This window comes from Carcharhinus amblyrhynchos, chromosome 5, assembly GCF_965287045.1.
Source record: "Carcharhinus amblyrhynchos chromosome 5, sCarAmb.v2.hapA, whole genome shotgun sequence".
NCBI classification, from domain to species: domain Eukaryota; kingdom Metazoa; phylum Chordata; class Chondrichthyes; order Carcharhiniformes; family Carcharhinidae; genus Carcharhinus; species Carcharhinus amblyrhynchos.
The window spans coordinates 117,652,868-117,679,068 of NC_137328.1; the positions used below are offsets into that span (position 1 = coordinate 117,652,868).

General features: G+C 44.4%; 1 protein-coding gene across 2 annotated transcripts in view; it reads right to left on the minus strand.

The window, feature by feature from the left end:
• The window catches only part of galntl6 (polypeptide N-acetylgalactosaminyltransferase like 6), a 1,196,842-nt gene that overhangs the window by 146,826 nt on the left and 1,023,815 nt on the right, over positions 1-26,201 (minus strand). For both annotated transcript variants that reach the window (XM_080189755.1, XM_080189754.1), the window contains one exon: positions 5,210-5,327. In XM_080189755.1, the coding sequence (XP_080045881.1) occupies positions 5,210-5,327 (118 nt within the window). The remainder of the gene's footprint in view (positions 1-5,209; positions 5,328-26,201) is intronic.

Sequence of the window (26,201 nt, forward strand, 5' to 3'; positions counted from 1 at the left end):
AGGACAGTGTGTTACCTGGATGGAAATGTGCAGGTCGTGGTGTTCCTATGCACCTGCTGAATTTGTCCTTCTGGGTGTTAGAGGTCACAAGTTTGGAATGAAAGGAACATGATAAGTTGCTGCAGTCCATCTTGTAGATGGTACACACGGCTGCCATTGTGTGTTGGTGGTGGAGGGAGTGAATGTTTGTGGATGGAATGCCAACCAAATGGCCTAAATTGTACTGGATGGTTTCACACACCCAATCCCTGGAGTGCAGAAAGAGGCCATTCGGCCTATCGAGCCTGCACAGACTACAATTGCACCCACGCTCGTAACCCCATCCTGCTAGTTCCCCCGACACTAAGGGGCAATTTAGCATGGCCAAGCCTGCACATTTTTGGACTGTGGGAGGAAACCGGAGCACCCAGAGGAAACCCACGCAGATACGGGGAGAATGTGCAGACTCCGCACAGACAGTGACCCAAGCCGGGAATTGAACCTGAGTCCCTGGCGCTGTGAGGCAGCAGTGCTGACCACTGTGCCACCGAGCCGCCCTGTGGTGCTGAGCTTCACGAGCTGAACTCATCTAGGCAAGCGGAGGAGGGTCTAGGACAAGAGAACAAGGTCTTGTTGCCAAGAGATATTGGCCATTTAGCCTCTGGCAGTTCTGCTAAATGGCAGCGCTGCCATGAAGGTTGTGGCTGCTGCTGGTACAGCACCCAACTGAGTCTTGGGATTATCATGAACCCAGGCCACAGGTGAATGATGGCAGTAGTGGGAGGTGGGAGTCGCCTGGTGGATGGGGATGTGGGTGGTCAGCAGAAAGGGTAAGGAAGGTGGCTCTCAGCAGCCGCCCGCCCCCGCCCCCCCTTGAAAGCCTTCAAGCAACCCTGCATGGGGTTTGCTGGTACTTCTGTGCTCCTGAGTGGCAACAGCCCCATCTGCCTGCCACTGGGTGAATAGCAGCAGCAGCAGAACGAGGTCCCGGAACTGGACATTAGTTGCCCACTTATGGGAATCACTTGGTTGTGAAGCAGGATGTCAGTCCATGGGTCTTCCCACCACAGACTTCACGGGGTGAAAATGGGAAGGTATCAGGGTCCTAGTGCACCACACTTCTGCCCATTAAACACCCTCACCACTGAGCTCACCACAGCAGTCAAGGGAGGACACTTATTCCCAACCAAAAAGTGATAATTTTTAAAAACTAGAGTTAAAGTTAGATGATAAAAGAGGGTTTTAATATGCAGATTAAGAAAGCAAGCAAATTTATGTATAGGCCGGAATTTTGCCGTCCTGCTCGCCGTGGGAATCGGAGCGGGCAGGGGTGGACCATGGAAAGGTCCGTTGACCCCGGGCATGATTTTACGGTTTTCGAATGAGCGAGCCTGTAGAATCCCACCCATAGTATCTTTCATGACCTGAGAATGTCCTATCATCCTATCAACATTCTGGAGGCTACCACTGACCAGAAACTGAACTGGACTAGCCGTATAAATCACACATTTTAGCAACATTTGTTGAGGGATGAATGTCTGTCAGGGCACTAGGGAGAAGTCCACTGCTCTTTCATGAATAGTGCAGTTGGATCTAGTTGAAAAGGTAAAAGGTGCTTCAATCTATCCTCTTATCTGAAGGGTTGCATTTCCTGGATACTGCACCTCAGTGTCAGCCTGCATTAGATGTCCAAGACTTTCAAGTAGAACTTGAATCCAGAGTTTTCTGACTCAGAGGTTAAAGTGCCACCATCTGGCCCAAAGCTAATATAAAGGCCAAAGAAAATAGATTAATTGAAGTGAAATAAAACAGATTTGAGAATGAAGGAAATGGGGAGGCATTGGTCAAGTAGTATTATCGCCAGATTAGTAATCCAGAAATTTACCTAAAGTCCCGGGGAGCTGGGTTAAATCCCGATACAGTAGATGGTGGAATTTGAATTCAATAAAAAAAATCTGGAATTAAAAATCTATTGATGAAATCATTGTTGATTGTCGGGAAAACCCCACCTGGTTAGTGAAGGAAATCTGCCGTCCTTACCTGGTCTGGCCTACATGTGATTCCAGAGCCACAGCATTGTGGTTGACTCTGAAGAAGGGAAAGGGTTAATGAATTTTGTACCTAGAATTTGTCAGAAACATAACCCTTCATCATGGCTGATCTTCCCAGGCTTATATTGTTCCTGGCAGCAATGTAAACGAGTCCAACGAGGGGCATACACGCGATGGGTCGTACTGGGGCTGCTCTTGGTTGTTCGAGATTGGCCTCGTGCTTCATGTCGTTAGTGTGTGCCTAAACTGGACAAGATACTGGGCAAGACGACAGCTCAGTGACTATCGCTGATTGCTGTGCAGACACATGGATTTGGGCCGGTGTCTGTGGGAGTTTGCGCATTCTCCCCGTGCTTGAGTGGGTTTTCTCTGGGTGCTCCGGTTTCCTCCCACACCCCAAAGATGTGCTGTTAGGCTGATTGGCAGGAATAAATTGTCCCTAAATCAGTTTCCCTCAATCTGGATGGCCATAAAACACTAGATAGGGGTCATGGGTAGAGAGGTAGACTGGTGGTGTTGAGATGGTGGCGCGGGCTCGTTGGGCCGAAGGGCCTGTTTCCCGGGCTGATTTTGTTCTTTGTTCTAAATTACTTGTTCATGTCTTTCATTCTTTAACTCTTATAAAGACAAATGGTCAGATGTGAATATAGAGACAAATGGCTGACATTGCAAACCTTGCCTGTTTATGTTACTTGTACATCGTTAAATAGCTGCTGTTGGGAAGCCGCAATCACACAAGTAACTTCAAAGGCAGAGATGCCGAAACAGTCATAGGCATTGTAATTGAAGAAGGAAGATCAAAGATTTTGACCGGAATTGGAAGTTTGTGTCATGTTTGTTATTAAGACTCATGATGTATAAATATCCGCTTGTATTTGTATTCTAGGAGAAGTCTGGCAGTCCATTGTTAGGAACCAGTTCCCCAAAAACTCTGGAATAAAAGTCGGGGCTTTGAAATAGAAGCCACTGTATTTTGACTCACTAACAATCGCAGAGGTATTATTTTACCTGTAACAATTCTCAACTATCCTCCAAGGGCAACTAGGGATGGGCAATAAATGCTGGCTAGCCAGCGATGCCCATGAATGAACAGAAAAAAAGGGGAATAGGGGATATTTATTTCTTTTATTTAGCATTATATGTGAAGTGTTTGTGTTGCTTCTGCAAACAGAACAGCCACATTAATAAATTTACATTTTGTTTCAAGGTGAATGACAAAGGGAGCAGAGGCGACATGTAGAAGATTTTATGCAGAGTATTGTTAGAATCGGGAACATTCTGCCTGAAAGGATGTCAGGAGCTGATTTTAAGAATAAATTGCAAAAGAGAATTGGATATCTACTTGGAGGGAGGCAGATTTGCAGGGGTACTGGGGGGAAAGAGCAGGGTGGTGGGAACAATATGATACCATTTCCAAAAAATGCCTTTTGCCAGTGTCTGTTGTGTGTGTGAATTATGTTTGTACACACTGAGCTTGAATATAAATCCTAGCGCTGTGCTCGCAAATCCTTTAAATTCTCACTGGTTGTAACTATTTGAAACACAGTCTGATTCCAAGCATATTGTGAGCAACTGGTTCAGCTGGTATGTAAGTCACTCCTGCCAGGTACAAAGCTGATACAGCTTGTATAATAAAAATATGCAGAGAGTTTTATTATCTCCAGGCTCAGCTATTCTTGTCCAATTTCCCATCTTCTACCCTCTGTCAACCTCACTTAATCTGCGACCCATGTTTGAACTTCCAACTAGTCCCAATCGCCCAACACCCCTGTGCTGGCTGACCTATGTTGCCTTCTAGTCCAACAATGCCTTGAGTTTAAAACTTGTCACCTTGTGTTCAAATCCTTCTGAAATCTCCTTCCAGCCCTTTTTTAAAATTCCTCCATGGAATGTGGGCATCGCTGGCTGAGCCTGTGTTTGTTGCCCACCTCTAATCGTCCACGAACTGAATGACTTGCTTGGGCCATTTCAGAGGCCATTTAAAAGTCACCCACATTGCTGTTGGTCTGGAGTCACATGTGGTCCAAACCAGGTAAGGACAGCAGATTTTATTCCCTGAAGGAATCAGATGGGTTTTTGTGACAATTGACAATGGCTTCATAGGAAAAAGATACAAAAGTCTGAGGTGATGTGACTCAAGAACAGCTTCTTCGCTGATGCTGTCAGACTTTTGAATGGACCTACTATGCATTAAGTTGATCTTTCTCCACACCTTAGATATGACTGTAACACTACATTCTGCACTCTCTCGTTTTCCTTCTCTATGAACGGTGTGCTTTGTCGGTATAGCGCGCAAGAAATAATACTTTTCACTGTATGTTAATACATGTGACAATAACAAATCAAATCAAAAAGTCATCATTTGGCTTTCAGTCCCAGGTTTTTACTGAATTCAAATTTCAACATCTGCAGTGGTGACATTCGAATCCAGATCCCTAGATCATTACCCTGGGTCTGTGGATTACTAGTCCAATGACAATACCACTACGCACTGCTTCCCCCTACAATCCTTGTAACCCTCCTGCTAAAGGGTTCTTCAAGGCTGAGTTCATAGGATTATAGAATCCGACAGTGCAGAAGGAGGGCATTCAGCCCATTGAGTCTGCATCAACCACAATCCCACCCAGGCCCTATCCCCACAACCCCCTACCTGGTCCCCCTGACACAAAGGGGCAATTTCAGCACGGCCAATCCACCTAACCCGTACATCTTTGGCGTGTTGGAGGAAACCGGAGCACCCGGAGGAAACCCATGCAGGCACGGGGAGAACATGCAAACTTTGCACAGAAGCCGCGGATCGAACCTGAGTCCCTGGCACTGTGAGGCAGCAGTGCTAACTACTGTGCCACCTTGCCGCCCACACAGTTTGATTGCTATCATTGGGTACGGGTAGCAAGAGATATGGAGCAAAGGTGGGTAGTGTTGTGATTTGGCCAAACATGGTCCAATTAAATGGTGAAACAGGCTCGAGGGACTGAACGGCCAAATCCTGTTCCTAATGTTCTTCAGAAGAAAATTAGTTGGAGCCTGCAACGTTGAATTAAACCTTGAAAGTGATGATCTTTGGCAGAACAGAAGAGAATGTGATGGGAAAGAATAATCATTTTTCTTTGAAGGAAATGGATGAATAAAACACCTTTCAAATGCACTACATGACAGAAATCTCCTGGCTGGCTTACCTTGAAGGATATTTCATACTGTTCTCCTCCCCAGATTTCCAATCCTGGATCATAGCCACCCAGTTCCCAGAACCATCGCTGATCAACAGCAAACAAGCCTCCAGCCATAACAGGCGACCTGAAAGATAATACAGATACTGAGTGCCATATGTTAATTCTTCAAATTAGTGCTTATCGAAGATTGTGCAATAGAAAATCGGTGAACAAGAGGGTGTGTGAAACCCTGGTTCCTCTTTGTGGGTTGCATGGTGGCATAGTTGTTAGCACTGCTGCCTCACAGTGCCAGGGAACAGGTTCAATTCCGGCCTCAGTGGATTGTCTGTGTGGAGTTTGCACATTCTCCCCGTGTCTGCTTGGGTTTCCTCCAGGTGCTTCGGTTTCCTCCCACAGTCCAGGTTGACTGGCCATTCCAAATCATAGAATGCCTACAGTACAGAAGGAGGCCATTTGGCCCATCAAGCCTGCGCTGACAGTAATCCCACCCTATCTCAATTATCACACTTATTTACCCTGCTAATCCCCCTGAAACTAAGGATCGATTTCGTATGGTCAATCAACCTAACCTGCACATCATTGGACTGTGGGAGGAAACTGGAGCACCCGGAGGAAACCCACACAGACACAAGGAGAATGCACAAACTCAGCACAGACAGTGACCTGCAATGACCCAGAGGCTGGATAGACTGGGACTATTTTCCTCTGGAGCGTAGAAGGCTGACGGGCGATCCTATAGAGGTCTATAAATTAATGAGGTGCATAGATCATCTAGATAGTAAATAGCTTTTCACAAAGTTAGGGAAGTCTAAACCTAGAGGCATAGGTTTAAGGTGAGAGAGAAAAGGTACAGTGGGGGCCAGAGGAGCAATTTTTTTCACACGGGGGTGGGGGGAGCGGTGAGTGCCTGGAACAAGCTGCCAGAAGTAATAGTAGAGGCGGGTACAATTTTGTCTTATAAAAAGCATTTAGATAGTTATATGGGTACAATGGGTATGGGGCGATATGGACTAAATGCGGGCAATTAGGACTAGCTTAGGGGTTTTAAAAAAAGGGTCAGCATGGACAAGTTGGGCTGAAGAGTCTGTTTCCATGCTGTAAACATCTATGGTTCTACGACTATGACCTGAGACTGGAATTGAACCCAAGTCCCTGGCACTATGAGGCCTCAGTGCTAAGCGCTGTGCCACCATGCCACCCTAAATCACCCCTGAGTGTCAGTGGGATTAATAGAATAAATACGTGGGGTTATGGGCATAGGGCCTGGATGGGATTGTTGTCAATGCAGGCTCAATGGGCTGAATGGCCTCCATTTGCACTAGCAACTCCATGATTCTAACTGTAACATCAGCTGAGACTAAAAAAGAATGTAAGAATGAAATACTGGTCAGGACATGGATGTTAGCCAGGCAAAAAGTTAAAACAAATAGTTGTAGGGAGCTGGATGATATAATGCTCACTCCTGGACACAAAATAAATTGATCTTGGAGCGAGTGCAGTGTTGATTTACCAGAATTATCTTCAAACTCCACGGGTTAAATTACTGTGAGCGATTCCACAGACTCAGGTTATCTTTCCTGGAATTTAGATTAAAGGATGATTTCATTGAAATTTTCAAGGTATCAGCAGAACAGATAGGGTAGACAGAGAGGAATTATTTCCACTGGTTGGTGACTTCAAGACTTAGGTTTATAAGCTTGCAAGAAATGGGAGCAGGAGTAGACCACTCGGCCCCTCAAGTCTACTCCAGCTTTCGATAGGTTCATGGCTTATCTGGTTGCAGCTTCAGCTTTACTTTCCTATCTGTCTCTGATAACCCTTGACTCACTTGTAGTTCAACCATCTGTTTAACTTGCTCTCAGTTATGCTCAATGACCCAGCCTCCACAGCTTTCTGTAAGAGAGTTTCTCATATTAACAGCCCTCTGAGAAAGAAAAATCTCCTTACTCAATCTTTAATGAGAAAGCCCTTATTTTTAAAATGCGTTCCCTAGTTCCAACCTCTCTCACAAGGTGAAACATCGTCTCTGCATCGAACTTGTCAAGTCTACTCACAATCATATATGTTTCAAACAGAAATACTCGAGCAGTACAGTGGCACAGTGGTTAGCACTGCTGCCTCATAGCTCCAGAGACCTGGGTTTGATTCCCAGCTCGGGTCATTGCCTATGTGGAGTTTGCACATTCTTCCTGTGTCTGCGTGGGTTTCCTTCAGATGCTCCAGTTTCCTCTCCCAGTCCAAAGATGTACAGGTTAGGTTGATTGGCCATGCTAAATTGCCCCTTAGTGTTCCAGGATGTGTATGTTAGAAAGATTAGTCGGGTAAATATGTGGAGTTTCAGGGATAGAGCCTGGGTGGGATTGTTGTCGGTGCAGACTTGATAGGCTGAATGGCCTCTTTTTGCACTGTAGGGATTATAAGATTCTATTTCTGGGAAGATCACCTCTCATTCTTCTAAACTCCAATGGATATTGGGATGAACTTTCTCATTCCGCCCACCAGGGGAATTGGATCGGGTGAGGGGCGGACCATGGAAAGGTCCATTGACCTCGAGCGGGATTTTCCGATTTTGGAGTGAGCTTGACCGGAAAATCCTGCCCATAAACTCAAGCTGCTCAACCTTTCCTTGTAAAATAATCCCTTCACCCCAGGAATCAGTCTAGTGAACCCTCACTGAACTACATCTAATGCAATTATATTCTTACTTCAGTAAGGAGAATAACATTGTTCATAATACTCTCGATGTGGCCTCACCAAAGCCCTGTACAGTCAAACTTCTTTACTCTTATGCTTCATTGTCTTTGCAATGAACAATACATTCCGCTTGCTGTCCTCGTCACTTGCTGTTCCTGCATACCAACTTCTTGTGATCCATGTACCAGGATACCCAGATCCGTCTGTAATGTAGAGTTCTGCATTCTCTCTCTCCATTCATATAACATGCTGCTTTTCAAGTCTTCCTGGTAAATGGACAAGTTCACATCTTCCCACATTGCACTCCATCTGCCAATTTTTTGCTCACTCGCTTCACTTATCTAAATCCCTCTGTATAGTCTTTATGCCCTTTTGACAACTTAATATCTTAACTCTCCAGACAGAAACAGCGAAAGCCAAGCCTTTTAGAAGGGAAGTTAGGAAACACTTATTCACACATAGATTTTTTAAAAGATTGGAATTCTTTTCCCCAAGTGGCAGTGGATGCTAGATCCTTGCGGATCCTATCAGTGTTAAAACTGGAATTGATGTGTATAGCGAACCAAAGATATTAAGGGATATGGGGCAAAGATGGGTATATTGAGTTAGGTCACAGACCAGTCATAATTTCATTGATTGGTGGAACAGGCTCGTGGTGATATGACCAATTCCTATTCCAAACTTCCATTCACTAGACATTGCCCTTTCTGGGATCTGGATTTGAAAACAACACAATTTGATGGGAGGAAGATCTCTTTCTGTCGAGTCTACTCTGACTCTCTGTCAGAATATCTTACCCAGGCCTTCCACCCTGTCCTATCCCCATAACCCCACACCTTTACCATGGCTAATCCTGCCTCATAGCGCCACGGACCCGGTTTGATTCCCGGCTTGGGTCACTGTCTGTGTGCAGTCTGCACGTTCTCCCCGTGTCTGCGTGGGTTTCCTCTGGGTGCTCCAGTTTCCCCCCACAGTCTGAAAAATGTGCTGGTTAGTGCATTGACCGTGCTAATTTCTCCCTCAATGTACCCAAGTGCCGGAGTGTGGCGATTAGGGGGGTTTTCACAGTAATTTCATTGCAGTGTTAATGTAAGCCCACTTGTGACACTAATGAAGAAGATAGAAATAAACTAATTTACACATCATGGGACACTAAGGGGCAATATAGCATAGCCAATCCACCTGGCCTTCACTTGATGGGCCTAATTTTGTTCCTATGCCTTATGGAGGAAACCCACACAGACACAGGGGTAACATGCGAACTGCACACAGTTACCCAAGGCCAGAATCGAACCCAGGTCCCTGGAGCTGTGAAGTAGCAGGGTTAACCACTGTGCTACTGTGTTGTTCCATCACTCCCTTTGTTGATAACTTTGTTGTACACCAGTCTGTGCCTAACACATGCAGTGCCATAAAATGAAAAGTAACCAAGGTGTCAAGTTTTTAATCAGCATTACAATCACAGTGTGGTTGCAAGTCAACCTGACTGACAGCTTATTGTATTAAATTCTGAAAATGCTCACAGTATTTCAACCCTGGGCCATGATTTAATACACATTAAGAGTAACATTACACTGGAGTACTAGCCTGTATAGTATGATGGGCAGCTGCTTGCATTTTGCAGTGTGTCACAATGAGCTTAATGGCATATCAATGTGTATAGCTAACCTTTCCGTCGGAGGGGACACATTTCGTTTTCTTTCTCACTCAAGGGACTGATCAGCAAATTTTGAAAAGTCAAACTTTGGTACAACATTAAACATAAACTTTAACAAAGTATGAAGAAAGGGAACAATTCACTGAGAAAAAAAAAGCAATGTCAAAGCAACAAAATGGTAATTAGAAATAATAAGTACTTAGTAAGGATAGTGATTAGAGTGTGAGAGAGTCAAATTTCATTATTCCGGCTCATCCCAGTATCAGGATGATCACTCACTCAGAGACAAATACACTCACATTACCTCACACAGTGGTTGTGGACGAGGGCGAGAGTGAACCCTGAGACTGGGAGTGAGCCAGATTGTCTTGCTGGAATTCTACTGCCCCGCCTGCCATGGAATTGCAGCGGGCGAGGGGTGGAACATGGAAAAAAACCCTTATCCTCAGGCAGGATTTCTACTCTCGCTGGAGAGAGGCTGTAAAATCTCATCGTCACATGCACACGTGCACACGCATGTGCACACGCACGCACACACTCTCTCTCACACACACACATCCTCTCACACACACACACATTCTCGCACACACGCACACATACACACACACACTCTGTCTCTCACACACACGTACACACATACACACGTACACACGCACGCGCGCGCGCATACACACATACACACACACTCACTCACACGCACGCACACACACACACGCTCACATACACACACGTGCACACACATACGCTCACATACACACAAATAGGCACTGATGCATTCTCAAAGACATGTACTGTTTTACGCACACACACCCTCATGCAAATACACAATCTCTCAAACACATTCTTTCTCACTCACACAGACGCACTCTCCCACATATACACATGCGTTCTCTCACGCACACGTGTTCCCTCTCACAAGTATAGATGCACATACAGGGTGGCACGGTGGCACAGTGGTTAGCACTGCCTCCTCACAGCACCAAGGATCTGGTTCGAATCCCAGCTTGGGTCACTGTCTATATGGAGTCTGCACATTCTCCCTGTGTCTACGTGGGTTTCCTCTGGCACTTCGGTTTCCTCCCACACATCAAAGAAGTGTGGGTTAGGTTGACTGGCCATGCTAATTTGCCACTTAGTGTCAGGATGGCCAGCTAGAGTAAATGCATGTGGTAATGAGGATAGGGCCTCGGTGGGATTGTGGTCAGTGTGGACTCTATGGGCCGAATGGTCTCCTTCTGCACTGTAGGGTTCTATGATTTACTCTTTCTGACACAGATGTGCTCTCTTAAAAATGGATACAATCTTACACACACATGCGATTGTTCACACGAAGATGCACTCACACACAAATGCACTCTCTTTCACACATATACATGTGAGTACACACACACACACACACACACACACACACACACACACACACACACACACACACACATATTTGACTCCTGTACACACACACACACACACACACACCCACACACACATATTTGACTCCTGTACACACACACACACACACACACACACACATATTTGACTCCTGTACACACACACACACACACACACACACAGATGCATGCTTGGAAAATTTACGGGGTAGAAGGTGACTAAATCTCCAGGGTTTGATAATCTAGAGTACTTACGGAAGTGGCTCTAGAAATAGTAGATACATCAGTACTGGGGAAGTTGCAAGAGTCCATCATCAAGGATTTCATAGCACAGCATTTGGAAAGCAGAGGTATATTCAGACAAAGTCAGCATGGATTTACAAACGGGAAATCATGCTTGACAAACCTTTGAGGAATTCTTTGAGGATGCAACTAGTAGAGTCGACCAGGGAAACCAGTGGGTGTGGTTTATTTCAACTTTCAGAAGGCTTTCAACAAGGTCTCATGTAGCACATTACTATGTAAAGTTAAAGCACATGGCATTGCAGGTATTGCCTTGAAATAGATGAAAAGCTCATTAGCAAACAGGAAGCCAAGAATTGGGTCTTTTTCTGATTGGCAGGCAGTAACTAGTACGGTTCCGCTGGGATCTGTGCTAGGAACCCAAATATTCACATTATATGTTAATGATTTGGAAAAGGGAACTAAATGCACTGTCTCCATATTTGCAGATGATACAAAGTTGGGTGGGAGAGTGAGCTGTGAGGAGGATGCAGAGATGTTTCAGTGTGATTTGGACAGGCTGAGTGTGTGGGCATATGCATGACAGATGCAGTATAATGTGGATTAATGTGAGATTATCCACTTCATTAACAAAAATAAGAAGGCAGATTATTATTTGAATGGATGCAAATTGAGAGAGGTGAAGACCTTGGTGTCTTTGTGAAAGTAAGCGTGCAGGTACAGGAGGCAGCAAAGATGGCAATTATGCAGGGATTTGCTGAGTGTATATATGGAGTAGTATACACAGTTTTGGTCTCCATATTTAAGGAAGGATGATCTTGTGTTGGACACCGATCCATCTCAAGGCACTACCCACAATCCCATGTGCTTTAACTTTACATTGTAATCTGCAATGTGAGACCTCGTCGAAAGCCTGCTGAAAGTCTAAATAAATCACATCCACCAGTTCCCCCCAGTCAACCCTACCAACAAAGGTTCACTAAATTGTTCCTGGAGATGAGGGGGTTGTCTAATGATGAGAGGCTGGCTAACCAGGTTTATAATCTTTGGGGTTTAGAAGAATTAAGAACATAAGAACATAAGAAATAGGAGCAGGAGTAGGCCATCTAGCCCTTCGAGCCTGCCCCGCCATTCAATAAGATCATGGCTGATCTGTTGTGGCTCAGTTCCACTTTCCCGCCCTCTCCCCATAACCCTTAATCCCCTCTCTTATCAAGAACCCATCAACCCGCTTCTTAAAAATATTTAGCGAGGCAGCCTCCACCACTTCAACGGGCAGAGAATTCCAGAGATTCACCACCCTTTGAGTGAAGAAGTTCCTCCTCAACTCCGTTCTAAACCGCCTCCCCTTTATCTTGAGGCTGTGCCCCCTAGTCCTACTGTCTTTTTTGAGCGGGAAGAGTCTCCCCACCTCTATCCTATCCATCCCATTCATCATCTTATACGTCTCAATGAGATCTCCCCTCATTCTTCTAAACTCTAACGAGTACAAGCCTAGTTTATTCAGCCTCTCCTCATAGCTCAATCCCCTCAACTCCGGTATCAGCCTAGTAAACCTCCTCTGCACTCCCTCCAGGGCCAAAATATCCTTGCGCAGGTGCGGCGCCCAAAACTGCACACAGTACTCCAGCTGCGGCCTCACCAATGCCCTATACAGCTGCAGCAAGACCTCCCTACTTTTATATTCAATCCCCCTCGCTATGAAGGCCAGCATCCCATTCGCCTTCCTGACCACCTGCTGCACCTGCAAGCTGGGTTTTTGCGACTCATGCACAAGGACCCCGAGGTCCCTCTGCACCGTCGCCTGCTGCAGTTTTTCGCCACGTAAGTAATAGTCCTTCCTACCATTCTTCCTACCAAAGTGGACCACCTCACACTTGCCAACATTAAATTCCATTTGCCATTTCCTGGCCCATTCGCCCAGCCTATCTAGATCCTTCTGCAGACTCTCCACACCCTCCGCACAATTTGCCTTTCCCCCAATCTTGGTGTCATCAGCAAATTTCGACACCCTGCACTCGGTTCCCTCCTCCAGATCATCTATGTAAATGGTAAATAGCTGAGGCCCCAGCACCGACCCCTGGGGCACCCCACTAGTCACCAACCGCCAATCCGAATAGCACCCATTGACCCCCACTCTCTGCCTCCTATTTGACAACCAATCCTCTATCCATGCTAACACCCTACCCCCAACTCCATGTCCCCTGACCTTCTGCAATAACCTCTTGTGAGGTACCTTGTCAAACGCCTTCTGAAAATCCAGAAAGACCACATCCACCGGCTCTCCTCTATCCACCGCCCTAGACACATCCTCATAGAACTCCAGTAAATTTGTCAGACACGACTTAGAGGCAATCTCATTGAAGCCTCTGCAATTCCAAAAGGGCTTTCCTCTGGCTGGAGAATGTAGAACATGGGGACACAATCTCAAGGTAAGAGACCAATAATTTAGGATTGAGATGAGGAGAAATTTCTTCTGTGGTGGAACTTTCTACCCCAGAGAGTTGTGGATGTTCCACTGCTGAATACATTTAGGGCTGGGATACACAGATTTTTGTTCCTGTGGGGAATTGAAGGATGTGGGAAGAAGACAGGACAGCGGAGTGCAGGCAGTAAATCAGTCACTGTGGTACAGAATGACGGAGCAGCCTCAAGGGGCTGAATGGTCTACTTCTGCTCCTATTTCTTATGTTCTTACCTAAATTCCCTTTAAATGATCAATGCTAGTCACCTCATTCTCACCACTCTCAGGGTAAAGATGCTTCTCCTGAATACTCTGTTGAATTTATTCTGGGCTCTCTTAGAGTAAAATTCTCCTAGTTTGAACTCTGCTACAAGTGGAACCATCTTCTGTCTGTTTGTCAAACTCCTTCCCCTAATTTTAAAGATTCCTATTAGCTCACCTGTCAGTCTTCTCTTTGAGGGAAAAGAACTCCAACCTGCTTAATCTTTCCTGATAAGCCTCTTTGCTGGATCCGGCTATCTGATTATCACAAACGGTTAGATTTATTAGGACACACTTCTGTGAGAGATTACACTGCCTGTGATAACTGCTACCAAGATCCTTACGGTGGTTTGCGAGGCACACACGGAGCTAAGTTTAATTCAAGCAAGACAAGATGTGGCCAGACAGCCACTTCAAGCCAAGTAAAGATTGCTTGAGTCTGATTAAAATAGGAAATGCAGTTTAAATGAAGGCAGCAAGAGTTGTATCTCTGAACATGTAAAAACCTGACCTTGTCAGCGACTGCAAGCTCCTGGCTTGACAATCCGCCCTGGTGGCTGCCCGTGTTTGGCGTAAGGTTAACCGCACAGGTCAGGCACTGTTTATGTGTTGACCAGCTTTGTAATCAGCTCAGCTAATGGGATAAGCGACTTCCCCTCCAACTCATTTTAACATAGAAACTAGAAGCAGGAGTCGGCCATTTGGCCCTTCGAGCCTGCTCTGTCATTCATTTTGATCATGGCTGATCATCGAATTCAATATCCTGATCCCCACTTCCTCCCATATCCCTTAATCCCTTTAGTCTCAAAGGCTATATCTAATTTCTTCTTGAAATCGCACAATGCTTTGGCCTCAACTACTTTCTGTGGTACTGAATTCCACACGTTTACCACCCTCTGGGTGAAGAAATTTCCCCTCACCTCAGTTCTAAAAGGTTTATCCTCAAATATGAGCCCACGATTGGGAACCTTCTTTCTGAATCTACTCTGCCTAACCTTGTTAGAATTTTATACATTCCATTCTCAAAGAGTGGAGTTCACTCTTCCAATCTCCAGTGAACATAATCCTAACCAATTTAGTCTCTCCTCCTACGACAGACCTGCCAGCCCAGGAATCAGTCTGTTAAACCTTCGCTGTACCCCCTCTATAGCCAGGACAACCTTCCTCGGATAAAGGGACCAAAGCTGCACACAATACTCCAGGTGTGGCCTCACCAACACTCTATACAAAACATCCTAATATTTTAAAATCCTACAGTCTCAGTCTAGTGCTGGGTGGATATGGGCACATGATACAGAATTGTCCCTAGTTTAATGCTAATTTGGTGACCAGAGAATGGTTATGGGGAAGTTGCTGTAGTGAGGGTGATTTCCTGAGTAGGGGGCTAAGGCACAACAGCAGATTCCACTCGGTGAGTGTGCCATTCAGCCCCTCCAGTCTGTCCTGCCACTCAATTAGATCATGGCTGATGTGTACCTTAACTCCATTTGGCTCCGTAACCCTTTATACCCCTGAACAATGAACTTCAGTCAATTTTGGGGTTAAAAGTTTCAATTGACCTCCTGCCTCAATGCCAACTTGTGGGAGACAGTTCCAGGTTTACCCCACCCTTTGTGTGAAGAAGCATTCCCTGGCATCAGTGATGTAGCTCCAAATTTAAGCCCAGCAGAGTAAATAATTCTATCCATTCGATCAATTCCTTTAATCATCAGAAGCATTTCAATTTGATCAACCTTTATTCTCAAATGAATACAAGCCTAGTCTAGTTTGGGACATGGTAGCATAAGGCTGATGTAACTGGACTAATGATCCAGAGCATTGGTTACAATCAACACAGCAGCTGGGGTTTTTAATCCCAATTAATCAATCTGGAATAAAAAGCTATTGTCATTAATTGGTCACCAGAAAGTGGTAACACTTGTGTCTCTGAGTCAGAAGGTTGTGGGTTCAAGTTCCATTCTGTGGCTGGAATTATACTGTTTCTGGGAATTGGAGCAGGTGAGGGGCAGACAATGGAAAGGTCTGTTGACCTCGGGTGGGATATTATGGTTTTGGGACAAGCGAGGTTGTAAAATCCCATCCAAAACTTGAGTAAAGGAAATCAAGTTTGTATACTCCACACATAGTAAGCATGTGTTGTAAAAGGTAAGATCACCATAGTTGCAGATGACCATAAGCTGCTTTCCTCTTTGATGTGGAGATGCTGGCGTTGGACTGAGGTGGGCACAGTAAGAAGTCTCACAACACCAGCTTAAAGTCCAACAGCCTTATTAGGAATCATGAGCTTTTGGAGTGCTGCTCGCTCATCAGGTGACGAAGGAGGGATCTGAGGGAGAGAGCTGACTGGCAGTATTTAACCTGAGGATCATCACAATGCAGGTAAGAAGCAGGGTTGAGAAGGCAGGACCTTCATGAATAACCTCAGCCAGTGCGGGAATTGAACCCACACTGTTGGTACCACTCTGCATTATGAAGGAACCATCCAGCCAACTGAGCTAAACCAACTGGAAGAAGGTGCTGCACTTTCACATGCACATTAAACCAAGGCAATACCTGCTCTTTCAAATGGGTGGAAGAAATCTCCTGCACTATTTCAGAGGAGAGCAAGGAGTTATTTCCAGGATCTTGGCCATTATTTACCAGCTCTGGCTGGTAAAAATAGGGAAAATCTCAAAAGTGTCTGAAAGTATGGGAAAAGGATGACCAGGGAAAGAGTAGGGCCTATTGGAACCAAGGGAATATCTATGGGTGGAGCCACAGGACATTGGTAGAGTGTTGAACAAAAACCTCACATCCACTTTCACCCATGTGAATGGTATAGAATTCAGTGAGGGAGACTGTGAGGTCCTTGAGCAAATTGACACAGGAATGACAAGGTATTGGAGGTGTTGGCAAGGTTAAAAACGGACAGATATCCAGGTCCAGATGCACTGAGTCCTAGGCTGTTGTGGGAGACAAGGGGCTCTGACCCAAATTTATAATTTTCTGGTCACATGTAGGTACCAGAGGACTGGAAAACAGATAATGTGACTCCGCTATTTAAGAAAGGTTGTAGAGATAAGTCAGGGAAGTACAGAGCACTGAGTCTCATGTCAGTGATTGGCAAGCTACTTGAAAAAGTTCTGAAGGAGAGTATCTTTTTCCACTTGGAGATGCAAGGCTTGATTAAGGATAGTCAGCATGGATTTGTCCAACATGGCATACAGGGTAATTTGAGGGGGTGGATTTAAAATTGGCTCAGTTTTAGGAGACAGGGTGATGGTAGAAGACTGTTTTAGAGACTGGAAGCCAGTGTCCAGTGGTGTATCACAGGGATCATTGCTGGGTCCCTATTATTCATAATTTATATAAATGACATAGATGACTATAGGGGGGTGGGATAGGATTAGTAAATTTGCAGATGACATAAAGATTGGCTGGGTGGTTAACAGTGAGGCAGAGTGTCTACGGTTACAAGAAGATATAGACAGAATGGGCAAATGGGCAACCAAGTGGCAGATGAAATTTAACCCTGAAAAGTGTGAGGTTATATACTTTGAAGGAGTAATTGACAAATATTCAGTGAATGGCATGATGCTAGGAAGTTCTGTGGAACAAAGGGACCTTGGTGTGTTTGTTCATGGATCTCTGAAGGTAGAAGGGCATGTTAGTAGAGTGGTGAAAGCGGCATATTTGATACTTTCCTTTATCAATCAAGTAAGAAGTTTAACAACACCAGGTTAGGGTCTAACAGGTTTATTTGGAATCATGAGCTCTCTGAGCGCTGCTCCTCCCTCAGGGGAGTTCCTCAAGTCCGTGACCTGAGGAAGGAGCAGTGCTCCGAAAGCGCATGATTCCAAATAAACCTGTTGCACTTTAACTTGATGTTGTGAAACTCCCCAGATCAATGCCAGCATCTCCACATCATGTTTATCAATCAAGGCATAGATTACAAAAGCCAGGAAGTCATACTGGAGTTGTACAGAACTTCAGTGAGGCCACAGCTGGAGTATTGTGTGCAGTTCTGGTTGCCACTTTATAGAAGGAAGTAATTGCACTGGAGGGGGTGCAGAGGAGATTCACCAGGACTCACCAATGCATCAACTATCTCAGTTGCCACTTCTTTCAAGATCTTAAGACAAAACCCATCCTGACCCAGGGATTTGTCAGCTGCAGACCCAACAATTTGCTCAGTACCACTTCCCCGGTGATTTTAATTTTCCTGAATTCCTCCCTCCTTCCCAGTTCCTGATTTACAGCTATTTCAGTAATGTTACTGGCGTCCTTTATACTGAAGACTGATGAAAAAATACCCGCTTAATTCATCCACCACAGTTCTATTTTCCATTCCTCAGATGCACTTTCTATAGGACCAATGACCGTAAGACTATAAGATATAGGAGCGGAAGTCGGCCATTCGTCCCATCAAGTCTGCTTTGCCCTTCAATGATACCATGACTGATCTGATATGAAAATCCTTGACTCCAGTTACCCACCTTATCCCCATAACCCTCGATTCCCTTACCGATTAAAAATCTGTCTATCTCAACCTTGAACATACTGAACAATGTAACCTCTACAACCCTCTGCGGTAAAGAATTACACATATTCACTACTCTCCGAAAGAAGAAATTCCTCCTTATCTGTGTATTACATGGGTGACCCCTTACTCTGAGATTATGCCATCTGGTTCTTGACTCTTCTATATGTAGAAATAACCTCTCAGCATCTACCCTGTCAAGCCCCCTGAGAATCCGATATGCCTCAATAAGGTCACATCTCGTTCTTCTAAACTCCAACACTCACTTTGTTAACTCTTATTGAAATGTTGATAGAAACTTTTACTCTCTATCTTTATATTACTGGCTAGCTTTCTCTCGTTCTCTAGTTTTTCCTTCCTTATCAATCTTTTAGCAATTCTTTGATGTTCTTTAAAGTGTTTCCAATCTTCTGACCTGGGGTCACCCATCTTTGTGCATATATATGCTTTTTCTTTCAGTTCAATAATGTAGGGTTAAAACTTTTGTAGTTAACCCTGGATGACATGCCCTCCCCTTGGAAATTTTCTTTCTCATCTGAATGTGCCCAAGACCCAGGCTTTAGGGTTGGCTTCATAGAGTCATAGAAGTTTACAGCATGGAAACAAGTCCTTTGGCCCAATTTGTCCTTGCTGCCCTCTTTTTTTTCAAACCACTAAGACTCCTGTTGACAGGCAGATCATGAAACTCAGCAGATATGGTCCTTGTTTGGAGGTACTGAATGGAAACCTCCCCCTTTTACTAAACTTCTGGTCACTTTGTTGCACAATGGTTAGCACTATTGCCTCACCGCACCAGGGACCCAGGTTCAATTCCAGGCTTGGGCCATCATCTGTATGGAGTCTGCACATTCTCCCCATGTCTGCTTGGGTTTTCTCTGGGTGCTCCACTTTCCTCCCACAGTCCGAAAGGCGAGCTGGTTATGTGCATTGGCCATGCTAAATTCTCTGTGTTTCCGAACAGGCACCAGAGTGTGGCGACTGGGGGATTTTCACAGTGACTTCATTGCCGTGTTTATGTAAGCCTACTTGTGACACTGATAATTAAACTTAAACTTAATTTTCCTAACAATGCCTTATGCGATTCAATATCGAACTGTGTTGGATAGCACTCCTATGAATAGCCTCAGGACATTTAAAGGTGACTCACAACACCAGGGATCCAGGTTCGAATCCCGGCTTGGGTTACTGTCTGTGTGGAGTTTGTACATTCTCCCCGTGTCTACATGGGTTTCCTCCAGGTACTCCGGTTTCCTCCCACAGTCCAAAGATGTGCGGGTTAGGTGGATTGGCCAAGCTAAATTGCGCCTTCGTGTCAGGAGGATTAGCTAGGGTAAATGCATGGGGTTATCAAGATAGGGTCTGGGTGGGGTTGTGGTCAGTGCAGACTCGATGGGCTGAATGGCCTCCTTCTGCATTGTTGGATTCTATGATTCTATGTAATAACAGAATTCTGCTGAATCAGCGCTACCCCATTTCAATGCCACAAATAAACCAAAATCATTCCTTTACCAGTAGAGAAAGTGTCCCGTTCCCCAACACGGGCACAGCCCCAACATGGAATGCATATGAAATAAGAGTCTGTCTCCTGCTGCTTATTGTAATGTCCTCTACATTTAATACATCTCTTTGACTCTGTTATCTCATGGTATTTTGCTAATTAATTCTATTAATAACATTGTAATTTCAGGAAATAATTAATGACAATGTGAATTCATATCAATACATTTATAATTCAGATGTAATTTCGCGATCAAATAGATGGTTATCGCAGTAATTATTTTGCAGTGAATTTTGAAAAACAGCCCTATTCCTTCGCACTGTCTATTGATGGAACATACCAGCCATGCTGGGAAACTATGCAAAACTAACTTACTTTGTAATGGCTGTCACATTTATGTACCCATGGTCTTTATTAGTGTACGGGGGATGGCAACACAGCAGTTATGCTACAGGACGAGCAACCCAGAGGCCCAGAGCAACAAGAGATCAAATCCCAACATCCTGCGGGAAGGGCATTTAAAACAAATGAGTTAATAAATCCGGTGTAATATGTTAGTCTCGTTAACAATGATCATAAACTACTGGATTGTCGTAAAAACCCATCTGGTTTATTAATGTCCTTCAAGGGAGGCAATTTAAATGTCAGGCTCACACGTGACTCCAGGTCCATAGCACTGTGGTTGACTCTTAATTACCCCTTGGAATGGTCTCACAAGGTACTCAGTTGTATCAAATCTACAGGTTAAAAAAAGTACTTTTGAACCTACCTACACCACATGGTTCAAGAAGTGCCTCAGCAGCACCCTCAAGAACAATTAGACATGGGAAAATAAATGCAGGTCATGTTAACACTTACATCCAAAGAACCAGTTTAGAATCTATTTGCAATCGATGCCAAATTATTTTTTGTCATGAATTCAACTTGTCTGTGACATTCTTAATCATAGAAGCATAGAATTCCTAGAGTGTAGAAGGAGGCCATTTAGCCCATCACGACAGCACCGATAACAGTCCTACCCAATCTCTGTAACCCCATGTATTTACCCTGCTAGTCCCCTTGACAATAAGGGGTAATTTAACATGGCCAATCGACCTAACCACACATTTTTGGAGTGTAGCAGGAAACCAGAGCACCGAGAGGAAACGCATGCAGACATGGGGGAAAATGTGCAAACTCTACATTGACTGTGACCCGAGGCCGGAATTGAACCCGAATCCCTGGCGCTGAGAGGCAGCAATGCTAATGTGATTTCTTTTCTAGATGCATAGAGGGGCTTCTACCAGCTCCTTGGAGGTGGGATTGGAGGAACAAAAGGAAAAAGTTGTAGAAGTTGGTCGGGTTGGTTTGCCGACATTTTCCCGTCTCTGCCTGCTTTTGCCAAGATGGCAACCCATACTCCAGTGGGGCAAGATAACTGAGGCCAACATAGTACCAATTAACCAGCATCCTTCAGGGCATTGGCATTTTGCTGGAGGTGCTCAAGACCTTGCTATGTCTGCAGCTGGTTTATTCACAGCAGGTGAGAGAACAGTTGGAAGCTTCCAGTTGAGATGTTTCCCCTCCAGATGAATCCACCTGGTATGTTCTGCGCCTGGGGTCTGCCTACTGATTTCAGGATCAGTAGTGTGCCTCCATCTTGCAACCCCCTTTCCCTCTCCATTCGCCTGAGACTATACACTATCCATTGTGGGATTGCCAGCTGGCCTTACCTTTGGCCTCTCTGGCCCTCCTAGATCTCATTTGATTTCATTAATTTGATTTATTATTGTCACATGTATTGTGATAGAGTGAGAAGTATTGTTTCTTGCACGCTCTACAGATAAAACATACCATTCATAGAGGGGTAAAGGAATGAATAGGGTGCAGAATATAGTGTTGCAGCTATTTGTAGGGTAAAAAGAAAAAGGTTAATACGTGATAGAACCGTTCAAAAGTCTGACAGCAGCAGGGAAGAAGCTGTTCTTGAGTTGGTTGGTGCATGACCCCAGACTTTTGTATTTTTGTCCTGATGGAATAAGGTGGAAGAGATAATGTCTGGGGTGCTTGGGGTCCCTATTATGCTGGCTGCCTTTCCAATACAGTGGGAAGTGTACACAGAGTTAATGGATGGGAGGCTGGTTTGTGTGATGGACTGGGCTACGTTCATGACCCTTTGTAGTTTCTTGTGATCTTGGTCAGAGCAGGAGTCATACCAAACTGTGATACACCTGGAAAGGATCCTTTCTATGATGCATCTATAAAAGTTGGTGAGAGTCGTAGTGGACATGCCGAATTTCCTTAGCTTTCTTAAAAAATAGAGGTGCTGGTGGGCTTTCTTAACTATAGTGTTGGCATGGGGAGACCATGACAGGTTGATGATGATCTGAACACCTAGGAACCTGAAGCTCTCAGCCATTTCTACTTCCAGCCCCATTGATTCATGTCCTCCGCTATGCTTTCAGAAGTCAATGATTCGGTCTTTCATTTGACTAACATTGAGGCAGAGGTAATTATCATCACACCAGTTCACCAAATTCCCTATCTCACCCTATATTTCGTCTCGTCATTGTTGGAGATCCGGTGCACTATGGTGTTTGATCTGGTGATCATCCAATTGAATGGAACTCCTGGAGGCATCTTCTTAATTCGGCTGCCTCCTGGAATATCACACCCAGAGGGAGCACTGTGGAAATAAACGGCGTTCCAAACTGGATATGATCCTGCCTCACGAATATTTTAAGTGGAGAAAATCCTGCTATAGAGTCTATAGCACCGAAACATGTTAGTCAGCTTAACTGGTTTAGGTCAGTGAATATGCTCCACGTGAGTTTACTTCTCCCGATCACTGGTTCCTTTTATTCCTTTCATCCGCATGTTTTTATCTAGCTTGCCCTTAAATACATCAATAGTAACCACCTGAGGCACTCTTGTGGGAGCAAGTTCCACATTCTAACCACTCCTTGGGTAAAAAAAATCCTCTTCAATTTCTTGATGCATTTTTTTCATGACTATTTTATATTTATGACCTCTAGTTTTGGTCTCCCTCATAAAGTGGAAATCCCCTCTCCATGTCTACCCTCTCCTGACAGTGATGCCTTCCTTGATGCCATGCTACTTTACTCACTACTTCACCACTAATCCTGTTTTTACCATGGGTAAGTCCAGACAGTAACGGTTGAACCATTGTAATCATACAATCCCTACTGTGCGGAAGGAGACCATTCGGCCCATCGAGTCTACATCAACAACAGTCCCACCCAGGCCCCATTCCTGCAACTTCTCATATTTACCCTGCTAATCTCTCCAGCCTACACATCCCAGGATACCAAGGGGAAATACAGCATGGCCAATCAACCTAACCCACACATCTTTGAACTGTGGAAGGAAACCGGAGCACCCGGAGGAAACCCCCGCAGACACAGGGAGAATGTGCAAACTCCGCACGGACAGTGACCTAAGCCGGGAATCGAACCCAGGTCTCTGGAGTTGAGGCAGCAGTGCTAATCACTGTGTCACTGTGCTGCCCCTAAGCACTTTATGTAATGACCATTTTGAAATGTCTGTAATGTCCTTTTGATTATATTGAAGTATCTCAGAGAGCAACATGGTCTAAGGAGAAGACCTGAAAATTATTGTATTTTCTGCTATGGCCATTTTGAAATGTTTGTAATGTTCTTTCAGATACTTTGCGAATAGAATATATTTTTGCAAAAAAAATGGTTCACCCAGGACTGTCGCTGCCTGAATTAAAAACAGAAAATGCTGGAAAATCTCAGATAGTTTGACAGCATCTGTGGAGAGGGAGTAGAGGCAACGTTTTGAGTCTGGATGACCATTCGTCAGAGCTGAAGACAAAGAAAATCATTCAAGGTTTATACGATGAGGTGAGGGCAGGGGGAATTTATAGGAATAGCATAGAGAAAAAGACAAAAAGAACGTAAATGGTGATGATAAAGGCTGAGAATGGTGTAACAGCACCAGTGGGGTGGTGGTGGGGGGTAAAACAAAATAGAAAGCAAGATCTTAGAAGTGGAAAAATAAAAATGAATATGAAGTAATAAAAAATGGTGATTAAGACGAAAAGAAGAAATTAAATAATATGACTGGAGTTGGAGGTGAGTTTATGCTCTGAAGTTGATGAACTCAATGTTCATTTCTACTATCTTACTTTCTGACATAGTCATCTAGACTTGAAATGTCGGTTCTATTCTCTCTCCACAGATGCTATCAGACCTGCTGAGATTTTCCAGCATTTTCTGCTTTTGTTTCAGATTCAAGTATCTGAAGTATTTTGCCTTTATAACATAATCTAATCAGTTTGAGTATAGAGTATTGAGTTAGGTCTATCCGGACCTAAGCTTCTGAAATCATTATGGGGAGGGAGGAAGGTCACGTAACTAGAATAATAATTTTCAAATCTCTTTTATCACAACATGAAAGCTGCGATATCAGAATCTGGAAGAACCTGCTGGTGGGGCAGTAATATTTTTCCCATCCCGCCCCACCCTCCCCACTCTCTCTTGGATTTTTAAACTGTAACAGAGAGAGATTTCTGGACAAGATGGATTACATTTTAAATAGAAATTGTCTCTGACAATTGCAGATTTACATCACCTTCCACTGCTGAAACGTAAGGGACTCATAAAAATGAACACTCTTTTTGAAACAATCTTTTGCATTGAATTGTAATTTGGTTAAGAAAGCAACCAGCTACTGTACAGCTTGTGATTCTGCAAGGCTGTGTACATGGATGTCCGTGTTGTGAAGGCTGAGATGCAAGTTTACCTTGGCAAAATATTTTTATAGTTTCATCTGCGTGGGTTTCTTTTCACTCAATAAAAATGAAGTCCTTTTCTGTTTTAATCTCAAAGCTTGCCAGAATAGTTTATTTGCAATCAGCATGCAAAGGGTTAAGCATAGACAGTGATTAAATATTATAGTTCATCAGCTCATAAGATACAGAAGCAGAATTAGGCCATTCGGCCCATCAAGTCCGCTCTGCCATTCGATCATGGCTGATATGCTCCTCATCCCCATTTTCCTGCCTTCTCCCCATGACCCTTCAACCCATTAACAATTTTAAAACCTGTCTAACTCCTCCTTAATTTACTCATTGCCATCCACCACCCTTTAGGGTAATGAATTCCACAGAGTCACAACCCTTTGGGGGAAGTAGTTTCTCCTCAACTCTGTTTTAAATTTGCTACCTCTTATCCTAAGACTATGACCTCTTGTCTTAGAATGCCCCACAAGAGGAAGCATCCACTCCACGTCTACTTTATTCATACCTTTTACCACCTTATATGCCTCAATTTGATCTCCCCTCATTCTTCTAAATTCCAGAGAGTACAGGCCTAAACTGATTGATCTCTCTTCATATGACAAACCTCTCATCTCTGGAATCAATCCAGTGAACTTCCTTTGAACTGCCTCCAATGCCACTACATCTTTCCTCAAATAAGGGGACCAAAACTGTGCCCAATACTCCAGATGTGGTCTCACCAACACCTTGTATAGTTGCAACAGTGCTTCTTAATATCTTAATCCCTTTAAATTCGCAAGAAAACATTTTGTAGTCAGGGTTGAAGTGGTATAATAGAACGGTATAACAGGGAAGTCATTGGTTTAACCCTCCTCCAAAGCTATGAAAAGATGAACATTAAGGGGTGTGGGAGGATTAAAGTTAAGGAGTAGGATTTTAGGGTTGTGAGGGTAACCAGTTGTAAGGAGGGGATCTGAATGGCCATTGGGTAAGATGTTACACTTGGAGCCCCATCCCTTAACCAAAAAGCATTATAAAAGATTAGTGATGGAAATGTTGCTTGAAAGATGAGGCATGGAAGATGTTTCCCCCATTTGGAAAATGGAACGTAGGAACAAGGAGCAGGAGGCATAGGCTACGTTTGGGCACTGTGCCTTAAGAACATAAGAACATAAGAAATAGGAGCAGGAGTAGGCCATCTAGCCCTTCGAGCCTGCCCCGCCATTCAATAAGATCATGGCTGATCTGTCGTGGCTCAGTTCCACATTCCTGCCCTCTCCCCATAACCCTTAATCCCCTCTCTTATCAAAAACCCATCAACCCGTGTCTTAAAAATATTTTAACAGGCAGAGAATTCCAGAGATTCACCACCCTTTGCGTGAAGAAGTTCTTCCTCAACTCCATTCTAAACCGTGCCCCCTTTATCTTGAGGCTGTGCCCCCTAGTCCTACTGTCCTTTCTGAGCGGGAAGAGTCTCTCCACCTCTATCCTATCCATCCCATTCATCATCTTATACGTCTCAATGAGATC